General features: G+C 39.9%; 1 protein-coding gene across 1 annotated transcript; it reads left to right on the forward strand.

Annotated features, from left to right (window-relative positions):
• The first annotated feature begins 5,974 nt into the window (after positions 1 to 5,974).
• On the forward strand, positions 5,975 to 22,692 carry LOC144533073 (sialoadhesin-like). Its single transcript, XM_078274190.1, is given in 16 exon segments — positions 5,975 to 6,177; positions 7,281 to 7,628; positions 8,375 to 8,594; positions 12,665 to 12,736; positions 14,082 to 14,438; positions 14,607 to 14,813; positions 14,958 to 15,308; positions 15,527 to 15,748; positions 16,738 to 17,007; positions 17,338 to 17,471; positions 17,473 to 17,599; positions 18,188 to 18,448; positions 18,803 to 18,884; positions 20,741 to 20,801; positions 21,691 to 21,917; positions 22,089 to 22,692. Coding segments are annotated over 13 exon segments (2,427 nt in total). The 5' UTR covers positions 5,975 to 6,177; positions 7,281 to 7,628; positions 8,375 to 8,594; positions 12,665 to 12,681; the 3' UTR covers positions 22,162 to 22,692.
• The last annotated feature ends 3,641 nt before the right edge of the window (positions 22,693 to 26,333 follow it).

The following is a 26,333-nucleotide window of genomic DNA, read 5'->3' on the forward strand; positions in this document are numbered from 1 at the left end:
AAGTTGATTACCTGTTGCAGTGACATCAGCTGACAGGAAGGTAACAAGGGGCCAGTCTGTTGCCTAGCAATGGAATTCCATTGATAAGGTATATATAAAAAAAAAAAGCTGTGTAGTGCAGAATAAGTCTTAAACTCAGTTCTAGTTAAGATAAAACTGCAGTAAAACAGTCTAAAGTTGGTCCACTACATGTAAGTCTGTCTCCTGATGTAGTTCTGAGTCTGATTGTGCCTCCTGATGTTCTCTGTGTTACAGTGATACAGGGTCAGGATGGCTGGGGAGTGACTTACACCTCTACTCAGATCTGTGCTGTTAAAGGATCAACAGTCAACATACGCTGCAGCTACAGATACCCATACAGATGGAAAAGCAGTGTTACTAGAGTTGAGAGAACATTATGGTTTACTAAAATGAATAATCATGAACCTGTAGATCTGACAACCGACTCAGAATATTCAGGTCGTGTGCAGTACAGTTATAATAACAAGGACTGTAGTCTGATAATCTCAGACCTGAGAGAGAGAGACTCAGCTGTGTACAAGTTAATGTTCACAACAAACCAAGAAGGTGGAAGATATACCGGTTCACCTGGAGTCACTTTGTCTGTCACAGGTAATATTTTAATTAATATGTTAAATACTTCCAAATACACCAACACAGTACATTTAAAAACACTGAACATTATTACTTAAATAATAATATATATAAATAATATTAAATAAATACTAATGCTCATTACTACTTCTAGGATTTGTAACTGTTGTGCTGATGTGTATGTAAATCTTTATTTTTTTTTAGAACCTGTGATAAAATATAGATTTTTGTTCTCATATCCAGCTCTGCAGGTTGAGGTGATCAGAGTCTATCAGTCTCAGACCTATGCAGAGCTGAAGTGTCACAGCAGCTGCAGTACAGCTGGTGGTCTCTCCTACGTCCATTACCTGGGTGGAGACATCTACTTATAGAACCTGGTTTAATCCCACAGACGTCTTCTCCTGTGCGTTGAAAGGACATGAGAAGTTCCCCTCTCCTTCAGTGTGTGAGTTTACTGTGTCAGGACACAAACACACTGACATTACAATACAATGACAATTTCAGCCGTAATCTCACTGGAGTCTTCTGATTCTTAATGTAGGTGCAGCAGGATTATTCATAGAAACAAAAATCACTCCAGTAGTAGAAATATTCAGATATACTTTATGTTCTGATGTTACATTTCAAAATATTTTCCTATTATTATTTCAGGATGATTTGAAATGTAAAATATGCTGTTGCTTCATTTTATGTTTAATAATTCTGTTATTGAGATGCTCCATTACTTGATGATTTATGATGTCATGGCCAAAAGCTCTAAACTGCAGTTAATTGAACAGTTTTGGACTGAAACAGAATCCATACTGTAAGCTTGTAAGTTTGATTTTAAACTTTAAAATGGAGTTTCTGAAGATGTATTCATGACAGGATTTATGTTAGTAAGGATAACTCTGAAAACCATTTGATTATATACACATTTATTGTCATCTCACAGAGAACAGATACTGACTCAACAGAATGCACAACATGACTGCTACTATAACCACAGGGACTTGATCAAATAATATGAAACTGGCCGGTAACATCTGCAAACTGTAACAACAAAGCTAAAACAGCATCTGAACACAAACAAGACTGAATATTTATGTTCAGTCTTGTAAAGATAACACGTGTATAGTTAATGATGCAACAGACACAACTATTCACCGTCAGTAATTTAAATACCATGTGTTCTTCTGCAGTGAGTCACCTTTAACCTAGAGTAATCTCTGTTAACAGATCTCCTCCAGATGGTCCAAAGCTTCCCTCTGTGTCAGTGAGTCCCTCTGCTGAGATAGTGGAGGGCAGTTCAGTGACTCTGACCTGTAGCAGTGATGCTAACCCAGCAGCTAACTACACCTGGTACAAGGAGAATGGAAATCCAGACCTTCAACGTCTCAGTGAAGAACCACATCTCGTCTTCAGCTCCATCCGGTCCTCTGACTCTGGACAGTATTACTGTACAGCTGAGAATGAGCTGGGGAGGAATAAACCTAACATAGTCGCTATTATTGTGAAATGTGAGCGAAACAGTTTATTTAAAAATAAAAAGCTTAAATCTGTCCAGTCTTTGCAGGTAAATATATTACTGATCATAACTACTTTCTTCAGCTCTAGCTCTTGCTTCCCATTCACAGTCTTCTGATATTCACTGAGCAGCTCCAGGAGATTTTAGGGGTTTTGTGCAGTTTTAGGACTCAAACCATCACAAATCAATGTAGTCAGACCACCTTCAAAGTCTAAAATGCTGATAGACTACACAGAGCTACACAGAGTTAGTAATTTAAATACCATGTGTTCCTCTGCAGTGAGTCACCTTTAACCTAGAGTAATCTCTGTTAACACATCTCCTCCAGATGGTCCAAAGCTTCCCTCTGTGTCAGTGAGTCCCTCTGCTGAGATAGTGGAGGGCAGTTCAGTGAATCTGAGCTGTAGCAGTGATGCTAACCCAGCAGCTAACTACACCTGGTACAAGGAGAACCAAACACTGCCTCATGGACAACATGGCATCTACCATTTCACCTCCATCAGCTCTGAGGACAGCGGGAACTACTACTGCAAGTCTGAGAATCAACACGGACACATCAACTCTACATCTCAATTCATAGATGTCCAGTGTAAGTATAAAACATTAGAACATTAAACCCTTACTTATTATTTTACACATGAGTAAATGTCTTTGGGCCATTCTTTCCATAAAAACTGGGCAAAACTTAAACCCAAGCACAATTTTGTCAGCGTTAACACAATCCTGGCACCGTTTACCAAAATGTAAATTCCTAGCAGGCCCATTCCTTCACAAACTGAGAAGAAATAATATTTTGTCTACAATGTGAGAAGATTTTGCGTCACTTTAAATTTTTGTTACGGTACAGTACTGTTTATCTAATGACTGTCTATCTCAATTTCTAGATAAATCAACAAACTCAAAACTATTTCTGAGAAATAACTAACCAAAACTTTATGTGGTTTTCTTCACATGCAGTCAAACCAGAGGGAGACTCACATGGAGGAAAAGAAAAAGAAGTCTTTAACTCCAAACGTTTTTATTCTCAGTTTTTTAGAAGCAGCAGGTAGCAGAAGATTTGAGAAGAATGCAGCTTTATTTGTACCTGTGCAGGTACATAACATAACTGAACTCAGTTCAGGATTTGACTTGGTATGCAAAGTGATATTTTATGTAGTAAATGACTTTTAAGAAATATTGTTCACCCTTTCACATCACACCTGTCCTGGCAGAGAAAGCCAGTAAAGTCCAACTATTCCACAGCATGTACAGTAGATCTTAAATATTATATTTTTACACATTGAAAAACATTAGCTCAGCTCTGTCAAACTTTGCTAGTTGTTCATTTGTATTGAATGAATTGTATTGTATTGCATGTATTGTAGTCTGAACATCATGCCAGTTCCCTCTCACTGCTGCAGAGGGCGATAGTGTGCAGGTGTAGCTTTTGATTTCAGCTTTAAACAAACTCTTTTTGTGTTCATTCTTCAGAATGAAGTTTTTATTGATCAGTAATGAGTGCAAATACAAGTTAAATCAGTTGGTATGCTCTGATGTATTTCTCATGTCCACGTAATTTGTCTAACTTGAACAGCTAAAGTCTCATTTTACTTAATTAATGTCTGGTATGAACAGGTGATATTTCATGCTATATTCTATTTACTTTGCAGTAAAAGTCTTAATATTATATTATATGTTGTGGAGTGGACACGTGAACGTGTGTGTGTGAGAAAGAGAGAGTCAGGTATGGTATGTATGTGATAGCCAAAGTCTCTGACACGATGAGGTTAGAACGTCAAGAGCCCTAACTTCAGAAAGACGCAGAATCAATTCACATGATAACGCAAAACTTCTGATGTAAGGAAGTCTTAGAAGGAATCATTGGAAGCGTCGCTAAGAGTCTCTTGGCTCCATTTGGATCCTATAAGGTTTCTGCGTGGAGATCTCTGCTCTGTGAGAAGTATCAGTCATCTGTCATCAACAGGATTTACTTGGACGAATACGTTTGGTTGAACCACATCGGAAACACTCAAAGCTCAGTGACAAACATTATCTCTTTAACACCACTCTTGGATTACATTAAAGTTAAGAGTTATTTTTCATATTTTTTAAAGAGCATTTCAAATGTATGTTAACTATTTGGAAAAAAAAACAATAAATCAACTTAATTTAACACATTGAAATGTCTTCGTGTTCACTCAACACCTTCAACCAGTTAACTCTTTCAAATCCCAACTAACACATTAGAAATGATAAGAATTCAAATGTTGCCTTTGCTTTTAGAGAACTATCACGACCTGGATGACTGAGAACCTCCACAAACAAATTAGGTTATGATTTGACACTATACATAACATTTAATTAAATTGTTGAATAGTATAATTTCAAGGTGGACTGTAAATCTGAAAAATCTAAAATTGTGGCCATTGTATCTTCCCATGCCCTATCTTGCACCTGGCGCAGCACGGCGCAAAGCCCGATGCAAAGCCCAATTCAAATGCGTTTTAAGACCGTCCAGCGCCTGCCGCTTAAATAAAGCAAAATGCACTGCGCCATCTTTGCAGCGGCGTGCTGGCTCCACAGGGAGGTGTGTTCAGGTGCATTCTTGGCGTATTGCTATCTTGAGGCAGCGGGAAGTGATCGTGCCATTGACCAACAAAAACCTGGTCTAAAGTCAACAGCGCAGCATTTCATTGTTATTTAAAATTCAAAAAGTGCCTAGGCTTATGCACAGCGTACACACTATGCTTGTTACACACACAGGGACGCGCAGTAGCACACAAACATGCAAAATATTACAAATAAAAATATTACAAATAAAAATATTACGGTGCAAATCCGCCATCATAACAGCAATGCGCCAAGGTACAAACGCGCCTGGCTTTTAAAGGGTAAATGTCACGTTATTTTCTCGGGGAAAGGACGCCGGGAGACGGCCGAAAAGGACGCTCCATAAGCATGGAGGCGCCCGCGAGGTGGCCCGCTGGGGACGCGCCACAATAATGGGATGGCGGAGGTTGGGTTTAGGAAAAACCTTACGGGGAAAGCGGGTGCCTTACACGCCGGGAGACAGCCACGGGGGACGCGCCAAAGTAACACGCTGGACAAAATGCCACACGCGGGCACGCCATCCCCAGGAAACAAAGCGCCACTATCCCCAGGAAACAAAGCACGGGACGCGATCCCCGCTCGCCCGGGTGAATGTCCTGTGTTGTTTGACCCATCCACCACCCTGACCAACGTCCCTATGCGGATTTTCGGCTTTTTGTATTACTCCCTACCATCTTTGTGCTGTGGCCACGAAATATGCTTCCCATTGAAATACATTACTTCACATTTTCGTGCTGGCCACCACGTAAAAACCGACAGAAACGTCTCCGTGAACACATTATTTTAATCTATTGAATCAATAGATTAAAATAACGTCACACTTACACGAACTGCCGTGAGGCCGGGCTGGAATGGGAGATGACAGTCTGATTGGTTTATTTGCATGTTACGCCCAAAACACACGTATGAATTAATGAAGACACTAAGTACAACCCTTTTGAACCATGCGCCCGGCGCACTGACACTTTTTTCCGCCATTAAACTAGCAAAAGTGGATTTGGACACGCCCTAAACGCACATGCGCCAGGCGCCCACGCCGGGCGCTTAGATCGTTCAAATAGCCCCGATGTCTCGCCAGATGATTTAACCCAGTCCTATTCTATACATAATTGGCCCTGTTTGGGACTGATGGCATGCTACTACATTTAATCTGAACTGTGACAATAGGTACCCAAGAAAAAAAACATGTCTTCAAATAGTTCCCTCCATTATTGTTAGGCTGGGGTATATACACAATATGAGCAGTGCATTTGCTTACAGGCTCAAAAAAGTATTCTTAAGTTTTAGTTTTAATTCAATTATGTGAAACGGAAGAAAGCCGTGACAGACCACATCCTTCTGAAGTTGACATACTGTAGATGCACATTATGTGTCCCGTACAAGATCTACCTGATGGTGTGTTTTAACAAACAGAGAGATGAGAAGAGCTGCTATGGGTTTAACAGCAGCAACGAGTGGATGTTTTGTCCTCTTTCTCTCCATGACAGGTACTGTACATTTACATTTTAGTGAATTTATCACATTCATTCAGTTGACTCGAAGAAATTCAGAGGAAGGTTGGTTTGAACTCTCAGTTTACGACTGTTCTAGAAATAATGTGTTATGAGATGCAGTTCGTTACAGACCTTTAAAACACTCCAAACATTCACTTGTCATTCTGTAAGAAACCAGTAATACAGCAACTTCCATATGATGTGAAAACAGCAGAATTTTACAAAATTCTTCATAAACATCAAATGTTACTAAAAACAGCCTCGCATTTCTGCTTGCTTTAAAAGCTGCCTGTATTTTTGATATAGTTTTAGTATGGTATGCTATCTTTAAGGCTAAGCGTGTTATGATATTAACAATGGTAGCATTTGCCAACATGCCAGCTAAATCTTAGCTCAATGGTCTGTCATGAACAATGCTGATAGGACATATCCAGCAGTACACATTAGTTGTTGTGTGTCGAGATGGTCAGCCTAACCCGAGACCAAACAGTTTCTTGCTTTTAAAATTCAAATTCAAGTCACTGCCTGTATCTTTGAGGTATAAAAAAAAAGAATATAGTTTGTACTGGTAAAATACTTTTATGACAATGGAAATCCCCATTCTGCTTTCTAGCTCAACAGGAAATGTTTTTGTCTATGCTAAGATATCTCTTTTGTATAGTTATCTTTTTGTTTTTGTTAGCTATCTTATTATCTCTAGCTGTGGATAATTGCCCAGCCATGACTCAGTGTGCCTCTATGTTTATCTGCAGTCCACAGAGAGGAAATGAACCAAGCAAAACAGACCACACCTTTCTAAGAATGACTAGTATGACATTTAATCATGGTCAGTCAAACTGTATTAGAGTTTGCATGTCCAATGCAATCAAGATCCATCCCTACACCTTCAGCCTGTATGATGTCCTGCCTCAGTGCACCAGTATTTATATAAAAAGCATCTGTATCTTCCCTTGTTTGTTCCTTTACAGTCTGTAAAATAGAACACCTTTTCTGTATTTTTGCTTGCTGATGTTATCTTTCCCCCAAATCAGACTTCATCTTATGTTACATATTGTGAATTGTGGTTTCTGATGCTTTTGTAATGTTCTGTGTTACAGTGGCACAAAGCAGGAATGGGGTGACTTACATTTCTGCTCAGATGTGTGCCGTGAGAGGATCAACAGTGGACATACGCTGCACCTGCAGACAGCCATCCACAGTAAAAAGACGTCCTGTCCCAGTGGAGAACATATTATGGTTTACTGAAATGCAGGAAGACGGACCTGTGGATCTGAGAACAGACTCTGAGTACGCAGGTTGTGTGAAGTATTACTGTGATACGACGACCTGCACTTTAAGAATCACAGACCTGAGAGAGAGCGACTCTGCTGAGTACAAGTTCAGGTTCAAACACAGACGAGTCGGGAGATTCAAAGGTTCACCGGGAGTCACTTTATCTGTCACAGGTAACATTTTTTAATTTCAAATGTTTACCATCTAGGATATGTTAATAATTAAAGGGCTATTAGGATATTAAAGTGTAACCCGTTAAGCTGCTTTCGGTATTCTGCTAAAATAATTGCTTGTTGAATTTAAAACAAATGAAAGGAAATAATTTCCAACATTCTTTTATTGAACAAATTGAACATTGAATTGAATATAAAAGGCACCGTAAAAAAAAGTCAGTTACATTTTAAAGTGCAGTTTTCTACCGATATTCTTTTTCAAGAAACAAACTCCACTAAAAAAAATATGTGCATTGCTGTCGCGATATGTTGCGCCTTTTCGTGATATGTTGCGGCCTTTTGTGATAAGTCGCAGCCTTTCGCGATATGTCACAAGCCTTTCGCGATATGTCGCACCCATTTTCACGATATGTCACAGCCTTTTTGCGATTAGTCACAGCCTTTCGCGATATGTCGCAGACTTTCGCGATGTCGCAGCCCTTTCACTATATGCCGCAGCATTTTGCGATGTCACAGTCTTTTCATATGTCACATCCTTTCGCGATAAGTTGCAGCCTTTCACAATATGTCACAGCCTTTCACAATAAGTCACAGCCCTTTCGCAATATGTTGCAGCCTTTTGCGATATTTTTATTGCACAAGCTGATATTGTGCTGACGATAAAAAACAATATATTGTGCATCCTACTATTAATTATTGTGTATTTGCACGTTTGTGAATGCTGACAGTTTGCTCCTTCTTCACAGATCCAGATCTCCGGGTGCAGGTGAGAAGATCGGATTTTACCTGGGCTCAGCAGTTTTGTCAAAGCACTTGTCATCTACCTGATCGTCCATCCTACATCTGGTACAAGAACGGGCAGAAAATTCAGGAGGAAACATCATCCTCATATTCAGACTACGTTGTTCCTGCAGAGTTATTCCTGTGCTGTGAAAGGACATGCAGATTTCTCTGCTCCTCCAGTGTGTGAGTTTACTCCACTGTCTTTCACTATAACAGAAGCCATCTGGTGGAGCTTTTTCACTGTTTTTTTTTCTATTGCTTAGACACAGTTTGTCAGTTAAGCACATATATTAATACAGTAAACAAGGCTTCTAAAAATGTAGATACTGTTGAAGATAAAGTTAAAACCATGCTTAATGTTATGAAAACAATGTACTTGTGATTTTTATGTAGCCTGCAGCTAGATCTAATCAAACTACACTAATCAGCATTCTGCCTGCCTCACCCCAACCCAACCTTCTAAAGAGATGATTAAGTCATGACTGTCAATTTGCATACTAGAGGAGACTGGTCCTCACAGGAAAGGAAACTTTTGTCTCTGCCTTTTGGGGAGCCACCCCCTGCTGGGCCAGACTTGATTAGAACAAAGGAAATGCATATCTCTGTAAACTTGAATAGAATTGACACTACCATGATAAATGACCTTTGTCTGTGACCTGGAGTAAACCTGAATTCAGAGGTGTGTCCTTATGCTGGGAGAGTTTTCATTCAAGGAAACACCCACAATTCCAAAGGAATAAATGGGTGATCCTGGGAAGGATTCAGGACTGCGGACTGTGACCCCACAAGAAAGCATGTCTTGTATGTCCACTGCTTGCAGTGTTAGGGAAAGCTGGAGAAAATGTGGACCCAAAATGCAGAGGCGGAAACTGAGGAACGTTAGATGATTTAATAAAAATAAAAGTATACAAAACCAAAGGAGTCCTGGAAAAGCTAGCAGGCAAAAGAAACAGAATCCAAAAATAAAGTACAAGTAAAACAGAAACTAAAACACAAACAGGGAGGCAAAACTGGCTACAAGACACACACAATGATCTGACACAGGACAAGGGGAACACAAAAACTAAATACACAGGGTAACGAGGTAACACAAGACAGGTTACACAAGGGCTGGGAAACAGGTGAAACACATTAAGGCTGGGCAGAACAATCAAAAAAGGCAGGAAAACACAAGACATAAAGTAAAACCAGACTAGACAAGACAGAAAACCAAACTATCAAAATAAAACAGGAAACTGAGCAAAATACAGAACAGAAACAGACTACCAAAATAAGATGAAACACACCAACCCATAACATGCAGTGTATTGTTTTGTCATGTCACAAGACTGTTTTTATGTGACTCCATCAGGGAGAAACGTAGATCAGTCCACTGTCAGCTGCGGTGTAACATTTGCTTTTTGTCATGTCGTTTTCACCATGTTGTTTATTAAACCCTTTGCTTAACTTTCAATTGGACCCAAGCCTCTCCTTCGTCCTCAGAGGCCTGTACTACGAAGCGAGATCAGGATGCCCTGGATTTCTTTCAGTTATCCGGCTTCACCTAACCTAACAACCACGGTCCTGCATAAGCTGTGTCACGACGGTGGTTAACAGCTAGTTCAATCAACCCAGGGTTTCTCAATCCAGCGGCGCGCGCGTTCACATAAAAGAGGCGGTGTTTGCACAGCACGACCAATCGCAAACATCTACCAGAGCCGCATATTTTATATAAGAAGAGCAAATTATAATTCTACATAAATATGAAGAACACAGACACGGTTTTGCAGGCAAAACACAATACAGTCGCTGCTTCCTAAAACAGGAAGGAAAACTGGCAAAAAAGTAGCCGACGCTGTAAATGCGTGAATCACAACGCTTATTAATATCACTTCCCCATCAGTCAGACACAAGATCTGACCATAATTACACTTGTGCTTTCCATAAACTGTCGTTGCTTTAGCCTATTATTTCAGTTGCAGCCCTGGCAGTGGAAGCGATCGTGAGAGCAAATAAAATATATAAAAACAAAATTCAAACTGATGTGCGCATTGGCAACACACGGCTCAAGAAGCCGAGCCGATATGTAATTCCCTCCCATTACCATCTATATATTTCATAAATATACACATCAGGGAATGCTAACGGGGTTGTCGGTCTCTAAATGGTTTAACTTTTATGTGCGCACTCCTTTCTCCCTCTCTCCCTCTCTCTCTCTCTCTCTCTCTCTCTGCGCACCGAGCTCCGCCTGATCTTCTAAGAACGGTGACGCCGTTATCAATCGAGTATTGATTGGTCAGTAGGCGGTGATTTTACACCGGTTGACCTCTAATCTCCAACTTAACCTGCTCCCAACCAGGTTAGGTGTTCAGCATAAGTTACCACGGCGATTGAACCCGAACACAAGTGATCCACCTTCGTAGTACAGAAAACCCTGGGTTGAACCTGAAGTTAGCTCGTTAACGCCAAATCTCGCTTCGTAGTACAGGCCTCTGGAATCAAACGATCACGTCGTCTTCTTTTAGAATTTCTTAACAATACTTAGAATCACCCCTGCCTTCTCTATCAGCACACCACCAAAATAGTATTCTGCGGTCAAGCTATTCTCACATCTCCTTTTTGAAACACATTTAGAAAGTCATGCTCTAAGCGCAGCACAGTGTTTACACAGACAGACACTGTGATCAGGGGCGGAGCCAGATGTAAACATTCTGGTCTCAGCCTAAATCTAGGGGTATGCCGTGGGTATGCTCCATTTACGGCAGCTATGTGCACTATTTTTCAAGCCATTTGATAATAGAATGTCTAAAAATCTGTACATCATTTGGGAAAAACACGATAGTTTCCGAGGGAAAGAATCATCCTGTAGAGCCTACATCCTATGTTGTATCTAATTGTTCTCCAACTGTTGTAATCATTCTGAAAACAAAACACAACTAATGTTGAGGATAACAAATGTTATACTCCTTCCACCTCGAAAGAGGCAACACATTGATGTTAGTGATGTCGGTAGGGTAGGCGTAAACAGAATCAAAGAGACTGAGGGAAATGACACAAAGTTGAATTTATTTAAAAACCCTCGAAGGTTCGGGGCTTTTGAGAAAACATTCCGTGCTGGAGCCCCAGAAGCCACACCCTCGCTCCGCCCCTGACTGTGATGTCACTGTGATGCTGGTGTGCTGAGAGATTAACCAACCATAGTTACTGAACTTCATTCCCAAAGAAAACATGTAATAATTGATGACCACTGTGTAAAAAAAGGGATGCATAGTTTTTAGTATTTAGCAAATCAGCATTATAGACACATTAGTGAATTATAAGTTGTGTTGTAGTTAAACATTGACTTCCTCCCTCAGGTACATTTGTACTATTGCTTCCTGTAGGTCCAAATATATGATTAAATACTACATTTGTCAACTGTCAGAGATTTTGCCATACTTACATGCAAAATGCTTCCTGAGAGGTTAACAATAATTCTTAATGTAAGAAGTCCATTTTATATTTCAGGTGTCTTTGGTCAAATCTGTAACAGAGTGACATACACAGCCAGAAGCATCTGCGTTTCTAAAGGCTCTTCATTGGACATTTCTTGCACGTATCACAGTTATGAAGATCAAGTTGAATCTACATTCTGGTTCAGTCCTGATCGTAGTTCTCAGTGGCAGAATCCTTCCCAGCCTGAAGACCTTAGTACAGACTCCCAGTATGCAGTAAAATGACTGAAAACAAATCTGTTTTATTAGAGTTTCACTTTCAGTGTTTGTTCATAGCAGGTTTATGCATACCCAGACCAAAGTGCTTTACATACATTGTATCTCTAGTTATGGCCCGTTTATCATAAGGACTGGGGATATGAATAAAATTGGACCTGACTTGCAATATAGGGTGAAAAAAGGAGTGATTAAGAAGTGTTTTTTGATGAACCTTGTCCTCTCATGAAAAGTGTTAGAGGCACTTCCCTGCCCTTCATTTCCATAAACTATATTTTAAGAACTTAATGCATCGTTTAAAAAACACCAGTAAGAATCATTTCTTCATTTCAACTTGGGGATTTACAGACATTTGTCTGCTCATGCATATTAATGATATAAAGAGGAAGGAAGTCACTCTGGTTTTAAACAGCTTGATATCTATTTAACACTACTGTACCAACCACAGAAGACACACTCTGTCTTCAAAGACTACATCGTCCCTTTTGTAATGTAGACGTGTTTATTGTGAGTTACTGACACACAGTATTTCTCATGTATGTGATCTACCTGCTGATTTAACAGAGACGAGAGGAGCAGCTATGAGTTTAACAGCAGCAGCGAGTGGATTTGTTGTCTTCCTTCTCTCTGTACAAGGTACTGTAGTGCACATCTACATTTACAGTATATTGTAAGGCATTTAGCAGCTTTTATTATTGATACTACAACACAGCTTTCATGAGCTGAAATTGATTTTGAATCCTGACAAAACAAATGTCATGATGTTCACAAACTCAAAGAAAGAGCCACTGAACCTTCCATCTTTTTTTTTACGTTTCAGGGCAATGTGACTGAGTCTGTATCTTCATATAAATACCTACGATTCTTAATCGACGATTCTCTCTCTTTTAAGCCTCAAATTCAGCAACTTGTGAAGAAGTTGAAGCTGAGGCTGGATTATTATTTCAGGAATAAGTTTCGCTTTTCTTTTGATGCAAAAAGGAAACTTGTTGCTGCTACTTTTATGTCTGTGTTTGACTATGGTGCTGTTTATATATATGCATCTTCCTAATGCCTTCACTTCTTAGATACTGTATACCATGGAGCACTGAGGTTCATAACAAATCTTAAGGCCCTAACTCACCATTGATCCCTGTATGCTAGGGTTGGTTGGCCTGCTTTGTCCATCCATAAACTTAATGACTTGCATGTTCTTTATATTTACATGTATATATATATATATATATGTGTGTGTGTGTGTGTGTGTGTGTGTGTGTGTGTGTGTGTTATCTACATGTCACACTATTTGCCCTCGCCTCAGTGTTCTGCATTTCTCTCCAGTTTCCATTCACACTCTGCAGCAGCCTGAGTGACCACAGACAGAAAAGCAACTGAGCAATGCAGATTCTTTATTTCCGCACACTTCACTCTTGTAATATTTAATCTTCTGGCTTTTTATTTTGTTCACAGGTTCAATACATTGCTGTTCCTTCACTGCACCCTCTGTATGATGTCCTGCCTCAGTACACCTAGAGATTAACTGCAGAGCAGAGATCATGTGTTCAGCTGTGACTGTTCCTTAACATTATAAATTCTCATGTAAAACTGAATGATATGCATATTTCAACATTCCTCTGTTCACTTTGGCATAACCAAAAAATAACATTAATACTAGAGTCATATACACATTTTTAAAAATCCAACAAAGAAAAATATATAAGAAAAGCCTGTGTGATACAGTGTTAAACTCAGTTCTAGTAAAGCAGTCTGACTTTAGTAAAGTTTGTCCACGTCCCAAAAACCACAAAACAAGTTGGTACAAAATAATCTAATAAGATTATCATTGACTAACACTGACTTGGGATGTGAGTGGTAAGTGTGAGAGCAGAAGTGGTTTTGGGAAATGTAGCTTCACACACTGAAGCGCCTTCACTACATGTAAGTCTGTCTCCTGATGTAGTTCTGAGTCTGATTGTGCTTCCTGATGTTCTCTGTGTTACAGTGATACAGGGTCAGTATGGCTGGGGAGTGACTTACACCTCTACTCAGATCTGTGCTGTTAAAGGATCAACAGTCAACATACGCTGCAGCTACAGATACCCAGACAGATGGGACAGGGTTACTACAGTTGAGAGAACATTATGGTTTATTAAAATGAATAATGGTGAACCTGTAGATCTGATAACAGACTCAGAATATTCAGGTCGTGTGCAGTACAGTTATAATAACAAGGACTGTAGTCTGATAATCTCAGACCTGAGAGAGAGAGACTCAGCTGAGTACAAGTTCAGGTTCACAACAAACCAAGAAGGTGGAAGATATACCGGTTCACCTGGAGTCACTTTGTCTGTCACAGCAGGTAACATTTCTATTCATATGTTAATTATTTCCAAATGTTCAAGATCTAGAAAACAATAATATAAATGTGTTGTGTGTTTATTTGCAGTTGTTAGTTGACAGTTTAATAAAACAGTTGTTGTATGTTGACAGTTTTGTCTAACATAACATTCATGTTCCTTCTTCACACATCCAGGTCTCCAGGTGAACACATGGTATTCTAACAGGCTGGAGTGTCAGACCAGTTGTCGTCTACCTAATAATCCTTCCTATGTCTGGTACAAGAATGGACAGGAAATTCAGGCACAAACATCTTATTATTTATACCCTGTGTCTTATTCAGACAGCTATTCCTGTGCTCTTCAAGGATATAAGGATTTCCCTTCTCCTTCAGTGTGTGAGTTTACTCAACATTCTTCCAACACAACACCATTTAGTGGAGCCTTATAACTTCATGTAGTGTAGTTTTAATATGGACATTCCTATTGTGATTCCTCACAGACTCTGGTTTACAAATGGTCAAAATGGTTTTATCTTTCAGGTGTCCGAGGTGAATCCTGCAACAGAGTGACGTACACTGAGAGAAGCATCTGCGCCTCCGAAGGCTCTTCAGTGGACATTTCTTGTTTGTACAACAGCTACAATTATCATGAAAAATCAACATTCTGGTTCAGGCGTGAGCGTAATCATCAAGGACAGAATCCTTCCCAGCCTGAAGACCTTAGTACAGACCCCCAGTATGCAGGTCGTGTTCATGTTGAAACAGAGAGAGGACGCTCCACTCTGAGAATCTCTGACCTGAGAGAGAGAGACTCAGCGGAGTATCACTTCAAGTTCATAACACCAAGCTTTGAATGGAGTAGTTTACCTGGAACAACTCTGACTGTCACAGGTACTGATCAACACAAACTGATGTAAATACACCAACACAGTACATTTAAAAACACGGATTATAACTTAAATAATTATATATATATAAATAATATTAAATAAATACTAATGGTCATTACTACTTCTAGGATTTGTAACTGTTGTGCTGATGTGTATGTAAATCTTTATTTTTTTTTTTAGAACCTGTGATAAAATATAGATTTTTGTTCTCATATCCAGCTCTGCAGGTTGAGGTGATCAGAGTCTATCAGTCTCAGACCTATGCAGATCTGAAGTGTCACAGCAGCTGCAGTCCAGCTGGTGGTCTCTCCTACGTCTGGTTCAAGAACAGAGAACACATTACCTGGATTGAGACATCTACTTATAGAACCTGGTTTAATCCCACAGACGTCTTCTCCTGTGCGTTGAAAGGACATGAGAAGTTCCCCTCTCCTTCAGTGTGTGAGTTTACTGTGTCAGGACACAAACACACTGACATTACAATACAATGACAATTTCAGCCGTAATCTCACTGGAGTCTTCTGATTCTTAATGTAGGTGCAGCAGGATTATTCATAGAAACAAAAATCACTCCAGTAGTAGAAATATTCAGATATTCTTTATGTTCTGATGTTACATTTCAAAATATTTTCCTATTATTATTTCAGGATGATTTGAAATGTAAAATATGCTGTTGCTTCATTTTATGTTTAATAATTCTGTTATTGAGATGCTCCATTACTTGATGATTTATGATGTCATGGCCAAAAGCTCTAAACTGCAGTTAATTGAACAGTTTTGGACTGAAACAGAATCCATACTGTCAGCTTGTAAGTTTGATTTTAAACTTTAAAATGGAGTTTCTGAAGATTTATTCATGACAGTATTTATGTTAGTAAGGATAAATCTGAAAACCATTTGATTATATTCACATTTATTGTCATCTCACAGAGAACAGATACTGACTCAACAGAATGCACAACATGACTGCTACTATAACCACAGGGACTTGATCAAATAATATGAAACTGGCCGGTAACATTTGCAAACTGTAACAACAAAGCTAAAACAGCATCTGAACACAAACAAGACTGAATATTTATGTTCAGTCTTGTAAAGATAACACGTGTGTAGTTAATGATGCAACAGCTGTGAGTATAAAGAAATATTAGGAGGTAGTTTGTTGTATTTTTCTAATTCATAGAGATGGCCCAATGAAAATATTAATATGAGTTTTTTCCAAAATAAAACTCACGGTTCACTCCTCACCAACAACAGAATCAGCAGAATTATTTACAAAACATGACAAGGAAGTGATCTGCACTCTGGACAGCTGCCGGGACAAATAATAGGGATAGTTTAAAAGAAATAAAAGTAATAATTAAATAATTCATTTGTCATTTGTTCATGTATTCTAATCTTTAAGTTATTCGTGTTAATGTCTCCTCCAGATGGTCCAAAGCTTCCCTCTGTGTCAGTGAGTCCCTCTGCTGAGATAGTGGAGGGCAGTTCAGTGACTCTGACCTGTAGCAGTGATGCTAACCCAGCAGCTAACTACACCTGGTACAAGGAGAATGGAAATCCAGACCTTCAACCTCTCAGTGAAGAACCACATCTCGTCTTCAGCTCCATCCGGTCCTCTGACTCTGGACAGTATTACTGTACAGCTGAGAATGAGCTGGGGAGGAGGACATCTAACGACTTCTCTGTTAATGTGAAATGTGAGTGAAACAGTTTATTTAAAATTAAAAAGCTTAAATCTGTCCAGTCTTTACAGGAAAGGATTTGTACTGATCATAACTACTTTCTTCAGCTCTGCTTCCCATTCACAGTCTTCTGATATTCACTGAGCAGCTCCAGGAGATTTTAGGGGTTTTGTGCAGTTTTAGGACTCAAACCATCACACATCAATGTAGTCAGACCACCTTCAAAGTCTAAAATGCTGATAGACTACACAGAGCTACACAGAGTTAGTAATTTAAATACCATGTGTTATTCTGCAGTGAGTCACCTTTAACCTAGAGTAATCTCTGTTAACACATCTCCTCCAGATGGTCCAAAGCTTCCCTCTGTGTCAGTGAGTCCGTCTGCTGAGATAGTGGAGGGCAGTTCAGTGACTCTGACCTGTAGCAGTGATGCTAACCCAGCAGCTAACTACACCTGGTACAAGGGAGAACCAAACACTGCCTCATGGACAACATGGCATCTACCATTTCACCTCCATCAGCTCTGAGGACAGCGGGAACTACTACTGCAAGTCTGAGAATCAGCACGGACACATCAACTCTACATCTCAATTCATAGATGTCCAGTGTAAGTATAAAACATTAAACATTAAAACCTACTTATTATTTTACATGAGTAAATGTCTTTGGGCCATTATTTACCTAAAAACTTGGCAAAAGCTTAAACCCAAGCACAATTTTGTCAGCGTTAACACAATCCTGGCACCGTTTCCCTGAATATTCCTAGCAGGCACATTCCTTCACAAACTGAGGAGAAATACTATTTTATCCACAATGTGAGAAGATTTTGGGTCACTTACATTCTTTGTGATGCACGAGGGAGGCCACTAAGACTGTAGAGGACACCTGATTCATGTACAGGTCTATTAGTGGTTACTTTAGCCTGCCAGCCAGCTTCAAGGCAACAAGAGTCAACATTCCTTTATTTGTCTTTTTATGCTCCACATAAAAAACATATTGTATTTCACACATGCAGTAGACAATAAATCAATCAGTGCAAGACAGAAGACTTTAAAATGATAAGCTCCTGTCTCATGAAGCAGGATTTATAAAGTAGGGGGAACATAGTCACCACAATACTTGTGTTGCTCCTCCTAGCTGTTGGCGATCCATGCCTAAATAAAGATTCATAATTAGTCCCTCTTTTCTCCTCCAGATGGTCCAAAGCGTTCCTCTGTGTCAGTGAGTCCCTCTGCTGAGATAGTGGAGGGCAGTTCAGTGACTCTGACCTGTAGCAGTGATGCTAACCCAGCAGCTAACTACACCTGGTACAAGGAGAATGAAGACTCACCAAAAGCATCAGGACAGATCTTCACCATCACTGACATCAGAGCTGAACACAGTGGGAATTATTACTGTGAAGCCCAGAACAGAAGAGGACGTCAGAACTCCACCTTACATCTGACTGTTGTAGCAGGTAATCATATTTCCACGTGATCTTAAACTTCCAGTTCTTTATCTACCTATCTGATGACAAATAGATGTCAACATGAATACATTTGCAAATTAAATGTTTGCACAAAACAATAATTACTAATCCAGAGGTTTGACATTCATAAAAACTCACATTAACACACATTATTTGTAAGATCATTTTTACATTATAGGACGTTAAGCAAAAACCACAAGCAAAACTACAGTACACATGAGTCATTATGTGGAATGCATCTGTCTGAGCATCTATGATCTTATGTCTAATTATCAGTTGCTAAAGCACCCAAACTACTTGTAATTCCATAATGAATCGTCTGGTTTCGTCACTGTTTCCCAGGTTCAATGAAATCAGTAGCTGCTGGATCCATCACTGCTATTTTCCTGGCTATCATATTCCTCTGTGCCTTCCTATTTATTAGGTGAGCAGTTCAGTTTTACTGTGATTACATTCAGTAATGCATCCTTAAAGGAGAATTCCGGGCCAATTTTTACATTAATCTTGATCGCTATAGCTACGCGAGTACTTTCGATAGAAAAAACCCGACCCGAATCAGTGCAGGTAACACGGAGAAGCTGCAGCTACGTACTACAAGCGTCCCCTGAGCTAAAACGGCAGTGGTCGGGGCAAGTTTTAGAGTGCCTTTGTGCCTCTTAACAGACACAAAATGCAATTAATGTCTGTGCCACATAAACAGGGACCTTACGTGTCAACAAGATGCGTTTTCAACTCAGACATTGTTTAAATTCACCTACCCTGGTCATTGTATCGATCCTGCCGGTAGCTAGCTTGCCCTGCTAGCTGATAGCCGTTAGCTGTTAGCTGCTAGCTGCCGTCCAGTGAATGTATTCAGACAGGCTTCTGTAATAATCATCCCAATAACAATCCACGGAGCGGTGGTGGTGTGGATATGTCCTCCAGAGGACAGGTCATGTAACGTCTTGAAGTGTATTCCCCCCTAAAATAAACAGTAGTGCATTAGTAGCTGTTAGCTGCTAGCTGCCCTCCGGTGAGTGTATTCAGCCAGGCTTTTGTGATAATCATCCCAATAGCGGCGGTGGTGTGGCTATGTCCTCCAGTTACTGAAGGCTAGCTTTAGCTTGCGTTTGGAGCATCAAGTTCATCTGCCTGTTTCCCCTCTGTCTGTCTCGTTCTTTCCAACTCTTGTGAGGCTAGTTCTTCGTCTGTATACTCGGGTTCCAATAAATAAGGACGACCATCAAACTCAAAAGGCTCTTCCGTGTGTTGCATATCTGCTATATTCTCCATAGTTACGTTACTCCAAACTTCTTCCCTTATAAACAACTCCGCTCTTCACACACTACGCTCCAATCTGCACACTACTGTTTACCTTTTCCTGCTACAACTCCCAGGAGACAGCGCGATGCTACAGCTAAGCTTCAGTAACGCTATTACTGTGCAAGCCACAGACATCGTTTCATCCCTTTCCATGTAGTTACATAGTCACTGATATGGTCATAACCACTACAGTGCTCAATTACCTATTTTGAGGGGGAAATAATCTAAACCTTTTGCTGCGAAGGCATGATCCACCAGACCACCGGGCGCTCCGTGGATTTTTATTGGGATGATTATCACAGAAGCCTGTCTGAATACACTCACTGGACGGCAGCTAGCAGCTAACGGCTAACGGCTATCTGGCTGTACACACTCACCGGAGGGACAGTTAGCAGCTAACAGCTATTACCGCACTACTGTTTTTTTTAGGGGGGAATACACTTCAAGACGTGACATGACCTGTCCTCTGGAGGACATAGCCACACCACCGCCGCTCCATGGATTGTTATTGGGATGATTATCACAGAAGCCTGTCTGAATACACTCACCGGACGGCAGCTAGCAGCTAACGGCTATCAGCTAGCAGGGCAAGCTAGCTACCGGCAGGATCGAGACAGGGACCAGGGTAGGTGAATTTAAACAATGTCTGAGTTGAAAACGCATCATGTTGACACGTAAGGTCCCTGTTTATGTGGCACAGACATATTGATTTTGTGTCTGTTAAGAGGCACAAAGGCACTCTAAAACTTGCCCCGACCACTGCCGTTTTAGCTCAGGGGACGCTTGTAGTACGTAGCTGCAGCTTCTCCGTGTTACCTGCACTGATTCGGGTCGGGGTTTTTTCTATCGAAAGTACTCGCGTAGCTATAGCGATCAAGATTAACGTAAAAATTTGCCGGAATTCTCCTTTAATTCATTTAGTCGTTTAGAATTGTATTTTGATGATTAATTTGATTGTTCATTCATTCTCCTTTCCAGAAGAAAGAGGTCCTCGAAACGAACCACCGAGCCTGAAGAGAGACCAGACAACCAAGCTCAGGTCAGAAGAAGAGTTCAGTCAGAGTCCTCTCTCACCTGGAGACATTTGAATAATGCTTCATGTCCTCTGCTAAATTATAAGGTGCTGAGACAGGGACACTGTATAAAATAATATAAACCTCTCCATCTACTCAGACATGATAGGGTTTGTAAATAAAGAGGATTTAGGCAATCCCTCTGCTGGTGATGAGTAGGCATTACAATGACAAAAACAGAAGTGACCTCAAACCTGTGGTTCACTTTAGGCTTTGAAAACGAGATTTGATCCCACAACAGAGAACATGAAATAAATGTTGGAACCAGGAATTTGTATGTATTTGTAAATTCACTGGAATTGCAGAACAAGCTGCTCACCTTTAACCCTGCAGATGCTTTACAATATGAGGATTTTGTTTTACAGGCCAATACAAATCATACTTAAAAGACCCATATTTAGTCTTTTTTTATTATAAAGCAGGTCGAGGTGCTATATAAATACTGTAAATGTATCCAAATGCTCAATCCACAGAGAAACACACACAGTCCTTATTCAGAAACTGTGCCTTTAAAAAAAAAGTGCCACTAGAGTGCCGTTAGTCATTTTCTGGCTGCAATGATGGTGCAGAGACACAGAGAGAGCAGATGCAGAAGATCCGGAAATGCTGACCAATCAGAGCAGACAAGGCTTTTTCAGGAGGGGCTTAAAGAGACAGGCGCTAAAACGGAGGGTGAATACAGTTATATTCAGACAGACAGTATGAGGAAAATAAGGTGTCTTTTTAGAATTAAAGCATGTAAACATGTTCTAGAAGAACCCCAAAATACAAGTATGAACCTAAAAACGAACTTAGTATGGGACCTTTAAACACTTACCTATGTAGCTGAGGACTCTTGTCAATGTTCCCCATCAGGAAAACATGGGTTCAGTGTATGACAGCCCTTCAGCTCCAGTCCAGAGAACTCCAGCAGAGCAGCAGGACGACCTTTACTATGCCAGCGTGAGCTTCTCTAAAAACCAGGAAGATGCTCTCTACTCCAACATCAGGCTAGCTCAGCCCCACCGACACAAGGAGGAAGAGGAGGACGAGGATGTGGAGTACACTACTGTCAACTTTAAGAGTGCCAGTGCTACTACAGAGTGAGTCCATCAGAAAATGTTCTTTGCTGCACAAAGGTTGGAACGGTCAATGTTTTATTCCCACGGTTTTATTGCTGATGCATCTGGCTTGTTTTTTTTTAACCTGTCCTTAATTAGTATTGTGATTTTTTTGAGTTTATTATTCTCTAAGTATGTTTTTTTCATTCACAGATCAGGAAATCAAGAGGCTGCGGAGGATTTATCTGAACTGTACAGCACAGTCAGCAAACACCCAAGAGTTTGAACACAACACAAATCTTTGGTCTCTTTAGCAGTGTTCAAGCAAGTCAACACACATTTATGATTATCAAGATTGAGTATTTAGCATTGTTATGACATGCCGCATTGGGTCATTTCTCTAGTGTCATCAGTTAACGGCTGGTAAACTTGTAATTTATAAATACCAATACACAATTTGCTGAAAAATGTTATTAAGGAGCAATATTCTACTGCCAATGTTAACAAATCTTGTCAAGTACATTTCTTTGCACAGGATATGTCTTTACCACACATTTTCTCTGCTCTCCTGTTTTATCTGTTTATTCTGTTGTTTTTTAATTTTACTTCTGGCGCATTGCCTTTATACAGTAAGTTAGTATTTTGTTTAAGTAGGATACCAATCTCCAAACTTAAATGGATTCTTTTTTACTGTGGTTTTGTACTTATTTCACACTGTTTTTCATCCTCTGGCTGCAGTTTGTTAAACTGAATTGATTGCACTGATTTCTATTGTTTAAATAACCTGATATTTAATTGAATAAAGATATTCAATTACTATATTGTTACTGTCACCATTTTTCTGCGCTGTGTTCAGTGTTCGAATTACATAGGAATTAAAACCCTTAGTAACGAAGTACAAATACTTAGTTACTGTACTCAAGTAGATTTTCCAGATATTTTTACTTTACTTTACTATTTATTTTTGTGCCGACTTTTTACTTTTACTCCTTACATTTTTAACACGAATATCGGTACTTTCTAATCCTTACATTTTACAAAATTGGCTCGTTACTTTAGTTTTAAATAATTTCAGTGGAGTTACCGTTATTATTTTTCGTGTCATTAATACTGAATTCAATCTAATTGGATGGGAATATATGTTGCACTTCCGCACCACTACAAGATGACTCGACAGATTTGGCAAATCATTGCGGCTTGATGGCGGTAACATTAGCATTTTCTTTCCAGAAGCCATATTTGAGCACACACAAACACACACACACACACACACACACACACACACACACACACACACACACACACACACATTCCTTTAAATGTTAATGGAAGATTAAAAAAGAGAAACTGGATCTGTGAATTCTCACAGAATCACAAGTGAATTCATGTCTTGCTACTCAGTCAGAATCTTATTAAGCTGGAGTCCCAGTCTCTGTCACAATAATCATATATGTCATGTTTTAGGCCTATTGGCAGACAAAATGCAGGCAATGGCATATTTATATAAAGAGCCTTTTTTCCATGTCCACTGAAGTTTCTCAGCTTGCACTCTAGTAACATTTGTGTGGTCCAGCTTTGCATAAAAAATGGTTGTCATTCATAAGGCTACTTTTACTTTTATACTTTAAGTAAATTTCCAAGCCTGTATGTTGTTACTTTCACTTGAGTAAAGAAGTTAAATCAGTACTTCTACTTTTACCAGAGTATTGTTTTACCACAAGTATCTGTATTTCTACTTGAGTACGGGAAGTGAGTACTTTTGCTATCTCTGGTGTTGAGGAGTCTCCCTGGTGACATACTGAAAGATTATTCGATGTTTCTGACCTGTAGCTGTGATGCTAACCCAGCAGCTAAACACACCTGGTCAGTGGTAGTAGTAGTAAAGTTCCTCAAATTTGTACTTAGTTGAAGTACAGTGCTTAAGTAAATACATTCCACCAGTGCATCTGGTACAAGAAGAACCAAACACATTTTACAACGAGGAACTGCTCGTCTTCAGCTCCATTTGGTCCTCTTACTCTGGAGAATATTACTGTTCAGCTGAGAAGACATCTACTGTAAGTGTGTATTTATTAATGTGAAATGTGAGTCCTTATGCCTATGTGTATACCCTTGCCGACAGTATAATTTTGTAGCAGTTCTGTCTATACAACTTTCTGAAGTCTGCTTGGAGGACGCATTCCAAACATGCGCAGCAGATCGCTATGCAACAATTTATTGTATTGGCCAATTTAGTGTACTGGACAAGTCCACGCAGTCACAACAATTTGGAGGTAAGGGATGTCTGCGCAAAGTCTATTTGTTGTTAACGTGTAGGTACGTGTGAGAAATCACATGTTTTTGAACTGTTTGGCTTTCCATAGGGACAGAGCCTACGCGCAGCCTACTGTACATCCTCTGATGACGAAATGTAGCCTACATCACACACAGTGCTCGAATTACATGGGAGCCAGAGGGAGCCGAGCTCCCATACAGTGAGGACTGGCTCCCATGAAAGCAACAAAGTCAAAAATCTGAGGGGGTCTCTCATATCTGAAGGTGTCTGCCATATGTGGCATTGTAATTTAATCTTAAACAACGCTCATTATCCATCCCTGTGCGGTCTCATACCATTAAAGACGTTAAATTAAAATATAAAATATAGGCTACTACGGGACGTAGACCTGAGCCTACCCTACGCTCATGAACGCAGCATGACTGCACTTCACCACCACACCACTAGGCTATGTGAGCAAACCGCATAGGCTACGATTGATTTGACAGCACTCGCAAGTCCGAAGAAGTCACCTTGCTTTTAGCTTAATGTGCTTTTGAGGTAAATACCACCAACACATCTTAAATAAATAAATCTGTAGCTATCCTCTGCCATTCAGAGCTCCAGAAAAGTTCCCAGATATTTTGAAACACCTGTCAGCAATACAATGCAATCTCTGATGGCGGAATATTCAGTGAATAGGCTTGCCGACAACATCGCAGTGTAAATTCCAAAATTGTTCGTCTATTTATTTCCACGGTTCAACACACGAGACGACTGAACACCCAGGTGTTGTTATCACTACGTGTACATTATGAGACTAGAACATAGTTTGTCTGTGCAATGGCTTGACTCATTTCTGCCAGTTAGTGCATTTTCCCTGTGTATAAGTTAAAGACTACATGCATTATTGTGTTTGACACGGAGGATATCTGAGACGGTGGTCTGGATCAAATGAGTTACGTTTTATTTCATTGTGAAATTGAGAATGACACTCAGACTAAATCGTTTAGTGTATTTCTTTGTATTGCGAAATTGAAATGAAATATGGACTATTACAATTAATAATATGTTGAAATGAATTAAAAGGACTCCATTTCTGTAAAAAAAAAAAAAAAAAAGAATCTCTGTCTGTTGTGTGCGTGTGTCAAGATAATAGCCTAGGCCTACCGTGCGCATATACTGCGCAAAAGCACCACTCGCGCCTAGACTATTTAATTGTATAGCTTTGTTAGGCTATGTGCGGGGTTTGTCAACTTTTTTTTATGAGATAGAGAGACCCCCTTAAAGACAAAAAGATAATTCAAGCACTGATCACACAGAACCTCCTGTACTCGCGGATGCCAAAAGTATAATTTCTAGTAAGTACCCAAGAAATTGATTTTACTTAACCAATAACAGGAAATTATAATGTTCCGAAACATGTTAATTAAACCGTGACTTTAGAGTGTCGCTGTCAGTTGAACATGCAACATGTTGTTTTTTGTTTGTCAAAGTCTGCTCTAAATTAGTATGGGAATAATTGGGAAATATTCAGAATAGATTTTATAGTGCAATAGTTGAGACAGGAGTATTTGTGTCATCTACACTGCTTTATTAAACTTTGTTATTCTCCAACTGTCATGATTTTAACCCCTCCTGTCATTCCAGACCCTGCTTCGCCTCACCTGCCCATCAGCTGTCTGCCGGGTGTTTTCTGCCCAACGTCTGACCCGTCTCTTGCCTACACGTTGGCAAACACAGAATTCTCATTTAAGAAATTTGTTTACACTCACAGGAACATGAATTACTTTGGAAAGGGTATGACCAGTTGGACCCAAAATGCAGAGGGTTAGACGAGGAGGCAGGGTGAAGGTTTTGAAGGGTTATTTGCAACACGGTGGCTCGGTGGTTAGCACTTCTACGAGAGTTCGATCACTGGTCTGGGCAGAGTTCGATCCCCGGTCCGGGAAGGGCCTGTCTGCGCATTTACAGAAATGTTGATTAATGTGCATTGTCCTAATCAAATAAATCAATCTTATTTAAATTAAACAAAAGGTGTCCTGAAGCAGGCAGGTAAAAAACTTGCAAAAAGAATATCTAAAAAATAATCCTAAACACTCAGAAACAAGAACACTAGAAATAACCAAAACTCTAGGAATCAAACTGCTAAGGGAGAGAGAGTAATGAGGGTAGTAATGAGGGACAGGTGAGAAGAGGGCTGA

This window comes from Sander vitreus, chromosome 2 (assembly GCF_031162955.1).
Source record: "Sander vitreus isolate 19-12246 chromosome 2, sanVit1, whole genome shotgun sequence".
NCBI classification, from domain to species: Eukaryota; Metazoa; Chordata; class Actinopteri; order Perciformes; family Percidae; genus Sander; species Sander vitreus.